The following is an 8,398-nucleotide window of genomic DNA, read 5'->3' on the forward strand; positions in this document are numbered from 1 at the left end:
AGAGCTTGCACTAGCACTCATTTATCTCAGAGTTCAAATCTCTCCCTGCCTTCTACTCAAAGCCTCAACATCAAGTCAGAACCTGTTTCTCCTCCTAGAGACCGTACCACCACCCCTTCGAGATACCCACAACACACGCGCCACGAGGCGGGGAGATCTCCTGTTGACAGCTTGAGCAGCTGTAGCAGTTCCTACGACGGGAGCGACCGAGAGGATCACCGGAACGAATTCCACTCCCCCATTGGACTCACCAGACCTTCGCCGGACGAAAGGGAAAGTCCCTCAGTCAAGCGCATGCGACTCTCTGAAGGATGGGCAACATGATCAGATTATTACTTAATAGTTTTTTTTTTCTTGCAGTGTGTGTGTGTGCTATACCTTAATGGGGAAGGGGGGTCGATATGCATTATATGTGCTGTGTGTGGAAAAAAAAAAAAGTCAGGTACTCTGTTTTGTAAAAGTACTTTTAAATTGCCTCAGTGATACAGTAAAGATAAACAGAAATGCTGAGATAAGCTTAGCACTCGAGTTGTACAACAGAACACTTGTACAAAATAGATTTTAAGGCTAACTTCTTTTCACTGTTGTGCTCCTTTGCAAAATGTATGTTACAATAGATAGTGTCATGTTGCAGGTTCAACGTTATTTACATGTAAATAGACAAAAGGAAACATTTGCCAAAAGCGGCAGATCTTTACTGAAAGAGAGAGCAGCTGTTATGCAACATATAGAAAAATGTATAGATGTTTTGGACAGACCCGGCAAAGGGTGGCCATTGGTAAATGTTAGGAACACACCAGGTCACCTAACATCCCAAGACCACTCAAAACCTGCAGGCATATCATTGGCGTATGGCACTCAATAAAAAGGATCAATGACCATTAAAAGAGGACCATACCTATTTAAAAAATGTGGAGTTTGAGGGCTAACGTATTTAATTAAATAAATAAATAAATAAATCTGGGTCTGCATCTCTTATTAAATAAAAATATAAAAATATGTACATTACATTTTGCTTATTTTCATATAAAAGGTAAGACAGAGTTTGCAAAGCATTTGTGGCTTTTTGTAGTTTACTTAAGCCAAAATGTGTTTTCCCCCCTTGATAGCTTCGCTAATATTTTAAACAGTCCTGTAAAAAACCAAAAAGGACTTTTTGTATAGAAAGCACTACCCTAAGCCATGAAGAACTCCATGCTTTGCTAACCAAGATAACTGTTTTCTCTTTGTAGAAGTTTTGTTTTTGAAATGTGTATTTCTAATTATATAAAATATTAAGAATCTTTTAAAAAAATCTGTGAAATTAACATGCTTGTGTATAGCTTTCTAATATATATAATATTATGGTAATAGCAGAAGTTTTGTTAATAGTGGGAGGGGGGTATATTTGTGCAGTTGCACATTTGAGTAACTATTTTCTTTCTGTTTTCTTTTACTCTGCATACATTTTATAAGTTCAAGGTCAGCTGTCAAAAGGATAACCTGTGGGATTAGAACATATCACACTGCAACACCCTAAATTGTTTAAATACATGAGCGATCTATTGGGTCAACTGACATCCATTGTATATACTAATTAGTTTATTTTATGCTATTTTTGTTTTTGAATTTTTATCAAATGCAGGGCCCCTTTCTGATCTCACCATTTCACCATGCATCTTGGAATTCAGTAAGTGCATACCCTACCTTGCCCATATCCTAAATTATCTGGTTGGTTTTCAGCCTAGAATTTGATATGCTTTTTAGAAATACGCCCAGAATAGGGAAGGTGTATTGGGGCACATGTCCTGCAAATATGGCCCTAGAAACTAGTGATATGGAGTTTACTCGATGCATAAGTTATAAATTCCCACAGAAGAAAAATGTGAAAGACTGGGTGCTAGACAAGAAGGAAGCAGGTAAAGGGATAGTTGCTTCGTCATCCGTTTTCAATTATTTTAACTGACCCTCAACAATCTTGTCAGCAATATAGGACTGTTGAACAACCCCAGTGTGTTAGGACCCCCAAATGTCACTTCTGCATAAAGCATGTATGTCATCTATTTTTTTTCTTCAATAAAGAGATTTAATAGCCATTTCAAAAAATCCCATTAAAGAACCTCTCTATGTCCCTTTTTTAATTTTTCAAGAAATATTGATGACTCTTGTCTAGTATTTGTCTATAAGGGATTAACTTTCAGACCCTTTAAAAAGTGAGTGCCATAAAAAAAAGTTGATATATATTGTTTAAGAGAGATTTCAATCTAGGATTGATATTCCTTCTCTTGGAATATGAAGATCTGTCGATTCACCTCCAATCATATGCATTGACATACACGGCAAAGAAGATACAGACAGTAGGATCGACACTCCTATATCAGGTGTAGGACATTTCTTACCATTTCTTCTTTTACTTGCACAGTTGCTATGTTTTCTCATTGTAAAAGGCTGCCGCTGGGTGGCAAAAGCCAGGAAACCTTACTAACTAGGCTATATTTTTCTTAACTTTGATCTAAAATCTACAATTAGACCACAATGCACCTTTGGTGGTATCCATATAGGATGCTAACCTGCCTTGTACTAACATTTTATATACTAAAAAAAAAAAAATCTAGTAACCCATTTCATATCTCCCACTACTTAAGGTATCCATGGAACATGAAAGAAAAACATTTATGCAGAGGAAAAATAGAAAATCATCCCTAAAAATACGCATACACACACACACACACACACACACACACACACACAGGGGGAAGAAAACTAAGAAAATCATTTTTCTCACCATCAACCTGATCCCATCCTTACAACACATCCTTATAACTTGATGTGTATAAAATATGCAAACATGTCACAAATGTTCTTTGTCATTTCAAAACTCTTTATCAATATCCATAGACACTTACCAGTGGGTGGGAAAGGGTCATTATGTTAAAATATGAAGAAATAGCCATATTAATTTTTTACCTGCAATTTGCCTCAGCAACAAAGAAAAGGTGAATTTCTAATGCTGAAATTAAAGTAAGCTGAAATTCCAGCAGAAGCTTTGGCTATTTATAGCAATTCAGACAATAGTTTTATAAGAACATGAAAAGAACAGAATCACTTGAAAATGGATGCCACTCATCTCTTGTTCTCACTACTGAATTCATATAAAGTGGTGACAAGATAGTGAAGGGATAATCTGAGAATTTTTTAAAGATGATTTAATGAGAAGAAGCACAATTCTGATTGTGATGAATCACTTTCTGTAAACAATCACTGTCTATCTTTACCTTCATACCTTATCTGTAATTTATCATTTATTGTATTTGCAACGCTAGTATGGTTTGGTGTTTTTATCACAGTAAATCCGTGTATTCAAGAGTCTAGGGCAGAGCCCTGAGGGAGTAGTATTTTACATCACCCATCCTAGAGTAACATTTTAGGCAACATTCTTCACTGCAAGTCAAAGAACCGTAAGTGGCATTTTACACAGCTACAAGTATTGTTAGATCTAATCCTATTTTAGAAGATTTTTTGGTAATGTTAAGCTTAAATACTGGTAACACTGATGCAATATATGCAAGCTGCACAACCTGTATATTGTACGCATTGGTGTGTGGAAGGCTGTTCATTTCAACGTTTTTTAAAATTGTGTTTTTTAGTAAAATGGCTTATTTTTTCCCAAAGGTGGAATTTAGCATTTTGTAATGATGAATATGAAAATGCCTATCATCCTCAGACCACTTTCAGGTTAACTAAAGTGAGAATTTAAAAAAAATACACTTTTTAAAAGGATATCTGCCCTCTCACAAGTTTATGTATTCTTTTACTTACACGCCCATCTTTTAACTTAGAAATAGCATTTTTTGTCCCCTTTATCCATTTGTTTGTTTTTTTCCCCAGAAAGTTAATGCTTGTATTTCTTTCTTTAAAAAAAAAAAATTTTTTTTTTTTTTTTTTAAGAAACAGCCACTTGAACCCTCAATAAAGGCTGTTGCTTAAGCATAGCATACTTCATCTGTTCCCGTTTGTGCCATCTGCTGTGATGTCGTCACTTATATGGCGTGAATTTCCTGCCACTCCAGATCTTTTGAAGATTGATGGAATACTGATGCCTGTTAGAATGCTTCAGACTACAGATGTAATTAAAGGCTTTTCTTAAATATGTTTTAACCAAAGATGTGGAGCAATCCAAGCCACATATCTTCTACATTCAATTTGTCCATTTTGGTTCTTTTCCTAATCGGATATTGCGTTTGCCTTCCCTATTCATACCTCAAATTGATTCATACCTCAGTTTAATTCAGAGAGGTCAGCTAAGTGACAGATTCTGTTGTGGTTTGAAAGCAGTACCAGTGTTCTCTCCTGGAGCAAAGTATAACTGGGTCACTGTAGGCATAGGACTTGGATTGCTTCAGATGGTTTGCTGTATCATTTTTCTTCTTTTTCTTTTTTGGGGGGACTTGTTTCCATTAAATGACAGTAACTAAAGTAGCTTGTAAATGAGGGCATACAAGCATTTGCAACAAATATTCAAATAGAGGCTCACAGCGGCATAAGCTGGACTTTGTCGCCACTAGATGACAAGATGTTATAACTAAGTTAAATCACATCTCTGTATCTCAAGGGACTTAATTCAGCTGTCTGTAGTGAATAAAAGTGGGGAATTTTCCAAAGTTTCTCCTGCTGGAAATAAGGTATAATTTGTATTTTGCAGACAATTCAGTAAAGTTACTGGCTTTCTTAGTGATGCAGTGTCTGTGGTGCATTTTTTTAAATTAATGTTTTGCTGTTTAAATTTATTCCGCTTTATCGTGTTTTTCTTTTTTTAAAAGTAGCTTCTCCCACAAGCACAAGTGAGCTTTCTCAGTTTTCAACTCATAATACTCAAAAAGAGGGATATTTGTGTTTTGGAGGGAGGATGAGTGTGAATTTGATCATAGTTGTTGGGGGTAATACATGTACTCAGCCAGTGTGGGAAGTTCTAGCTTCTTATTGAGTGGTTCAACTTCTTTATCAAAGCAGTCCTATGAAAGTCTTTGATAACTTGCTTAAATGCACAGAATTTTCCAGAAGTCACTGTGAAAGGCACTACTATGCAATAAGTGAAATTACTTTTTAAACCAAGATGTGTAAAAAAGATTTCCAGATTTATTTTTTCTTTATCAAAATTGTCCCTCTAGCAACAAAAAGAATGGTTGAAAACATAGGCTCATTCCTCAATATTTGAGAAAATTAGTGAATTCATACATTTTTTTAGAAACTGTGATATATCCAAAATTTAATTGTAATTGGAATATTCTTAGAAAGATCAATGTAAAGACTAATTTAGAAACCAAAAAGGAAAACGAGGCCCTGGCCAGCCAGCTGGACCCCATGGACTTGAGCATTAGCAGTGATGCCGGCTCTGATGAAATAAGGGAGCTGGGTACACATTGCATGTGGCTTCAAAACAGCAGTGCTTTCCCCTTTGTTCTCTATTCTTTTTCAGCAAGCATTTATTAAGCAATTATTATGTGTAACTCATTTGGACGATTCTAGGATGAATGAAGATATAGCCCTTGCTCTTAAGAAACTTAATAAACTAATAGGACCTTAAAAAACTAACAGGAAATAGAAAGTGTTCTCAGAGACTTCTGCCAAGTGCTAAGAGGGAACCACTTTGGCCATCTTTGGAGCCGAGCAGGGCGGAGGCCCTGAGCATGGACACTTCATAATCTGGCCAGCAGAGACAGCCTTTGACTTGACTTTTTGGATGGGTAGGACAGAGAAAGGCCCAGATGGATGAGGACAGGGCTGATCCAGTGGGCGTACGACCTCTGCAGTCACACATGGCCATGCACTTAGCTTTGTGCTCTGCTGTCACCCTCTTGATATTCTTAATTCTATCTCTGAGCTTGTGTTTTATAAGCGAAGTCTGATAGGACAAGAGCATACGTGGGAACAGGAAGTAACAGAAAAAAGGGAAAAGCTTTCATTTTAGTACTTTTAACCTTTTTTGCTTTCTGAAAAAGGATATTTTCCTTTTGCACTGAGCCCCACAAATTATGATTTCAGGTCTAGATGAGGGCATTCTACAAGGAGGAAATAGTAGGTACAAAGGCACAGAGATGGGAACATGAGAGAAAATTTTGCAGGAAGGGTGGACCATCCTGTTTAGAGAAAGTGTAGCCATATGTGGATGTTGGAGGAGGGCAGCACCAGTTGACCCACCCCCAGCCATTGGAATGTATGATTTACCCACTGTTCCCACAGTGGGAGCCATTTTCATAGACGCAGCCTTGAGAGAGCAATGTACTGTTAAGATGATCCGGACAGTATACATAACTAAACCCAGTTAAGTCCTCTCTATCGAAACGTAAGATTCTGGCAAGGTGGATACAGAGATCTACTTGTCTCACAGCCTTCCAAGACAAGCCTCATATGTAACTTCCCTTGCTTATTAAACCTGCCACCTCCCAATCTGGACTGGTCTGCCTCCTTTTTAAGTCTCTTCTTGCACTCCGTGTACAGGGACCAATTTCATGTTATACCCAGGGATCTCCCGAGGTTTCGAACCAACAGTAGGAGAGCAGTAAAAGCCAAGACTGGAAGAATTGGATGGGGTCTGATTATATAATTGCAAGTTAAGATGTCTGCAGTTTAAGCAACTAAATGAAAGATTTAGAAGAGATGGAATTGTCAAAATTCAGCAAATAATTAGGTAATGGTGGGAGTGGTAGTAGATAAGGAATTGTTAGAGTTTGCCTTTTTAAGCTTAAATTAGGATCTTAGTAATATCTTGATTGGAAATAGAAAGGTCACTGCCTTATGAGAAAGGTGACTAATTCGCTTTTCAGCATGTTTAATTTGATTTATATTCGAGTAGAATATGAGAATGTTGCAAATACAGACTTGAATTCTGGATACCAGCTAAAGCTGAAGATACAGTTTCGGATGTTAGTAACAGGGAGGTAATAGTGAAAGCCGTGCTTGTGAATGAGCTAGCCAAGGGGAAGGGGAAGGGAAAGAGAAGAAGCAGGCTGAGAAACGGATGTTGAAGAGGGCCACCTACTGAGGACCTGTGAAGGACTCAAGAAGGAGCAATCAGACAGGAAGCCAAAGAGTGCTGTCAAGGCAAGAAGAGGTTTCAGAGAAAAAATAAAGCAATAGTGTCATGCTTTATTGGGATCACAGAGGAGGAAGATGGAAGAAGGAACTTGGGCCTTGGGTAGTGTCTTGAGAATCATTTCAGTAAAATGGTAGGGGGCGGTGAGGGGGGAGAGAGACCTCCAGAGGTTGTTTAGCAGATCCTTGAAATTTCAGGCAGCAAGTGTGAACTAATCTTTCATCATGTTTGCGATGAAAAGGAGAGCCTGGTGTGAGGAGGTAGCATGTTCCAGGATGAAGGAAAGATTGTGAAAGGACCAGGTGGCACCTGACCATGCTTATGGGCTGGAGAAGAGCTAAGGGGGCAGAGGGCAGACATGAGCTGTCCTAACCAGGTTAGAGGATTACACTCTGTGCCCTCTAGACACAATGTGGGTGTGGTTGGTTCTTTTAGTTCAATGATGTGTGGGAGTCTGGACTTAGAAAAGTTATTGAATTGGATAAAGGAAAACTATCTGGAACAGAACATCTGAGTTTTCAATTTGTAAATTGAGAAAGCCCTTTTCCCATTTTGCTTGCATATGACTATGGCATCTTTCCTACGCATTATCCTTACAGACAGATTTCTAAGAAAGATCCAGTGATGAAAGAAGAAAGCCAAGTGCACTTCCCCACTGTGCGTCTCCCTTGAATTCCCACTGTCCCCATTTCCTGAGAGCAAATGTCTCTGTCACCAAAAAGGAGGCTACTTCTTTAATCTCTCCTCTCCCGGCACTGCCTCTTTCCTAGGGGGACTTTTGCTTGAGAGTTACAGTTAGGAAAACATGTAAGAAAATGTTCATATTTTCTGGACCTGAAGTGGTTTCTGGTTTCAGCAGCAGCCTTGCCTGACCATGAGCTCCATCACATCCCCAGTCTTGATCAGCTCACACTTGAGGGAGAACTTCCAGTCCTAAAGTACCCATCCCTAGCAGCCAACCTCGGCTCTAGGCAAAACAGAGAATGACAGTCACCTTTGAATCTGGTAACTGGCACAAGGGCCAGGCTGAAAGGAAACAAACAGGAACTACCTGTGGGGCAAGTCTGTACTGAACAGCAAGTAGTTAAGAAAGTGTTTTACCCAAACACTCCACCACCAGAAATGCAGGGTCCATGCCAGTTCCCTTGCCCCTCTATAAAGAGAGCCCCAATTCCTGAAAGGTTGTAATGGCACAGGCAACGTGAGAAAACGGGAGCTGAAGCTGATGTGTGAGTGAGGGCAGGACACTAACATATTGAGTACCTTCTCTGCAATGGCCTTGACCTACGTTATCTTTTTTAACCCGCTCAGTAACACTGGATGCAG

General features: G+C 38.7%; 1 protein-coding gene across 21 annotated transcripts in view; it reads left to right on the forward strand.

The window, feature by feature from the left end:
- Positions 1 to 4,714, forward strand: part of MEF2C (myocyte enhancer factor 2C) — a 185,430-nt gene extending 180,716 nt beyond the window's left edge. For 19 of the 21 annotated variants that reach the window (XM_019641133.1, XM_019641123.1, XM_019641124.1 and 16 more), the window contains one exon: positions 3 to 4,714. In XM_019641133.1, coding sequence (XP_019496678.1) covers positions 3 to 324 — 322 coding nt within the window. In that variant the 3' untranslated portion in view covers positions 325 to 4,714. The remainder of the gene's footprint in view (positions 1 to 2) is intronic. The other 2 variants (XM_019641134.1, XM_019641135.1) reach the window with 1 other exon arrangement.
- Positions 4,715 to 8,398: the final 3,684 nt, after the last annotated feature.

Source organism: Hipposideros armiger, unplaced genomic scaffold, assembly GCF_001890085.2.
Source record: "Hipposideros armiger isolate ML-2016 unplaced genomic scaffold, ASM189008v1 scaffold_57, whole genome shotgun sequence".
NCBI lineage: Eukaryota > Metazoa > Chordata > Mammalia > Chiroptera > Hipposideridae > Hipposideros > Hipposideros armiger.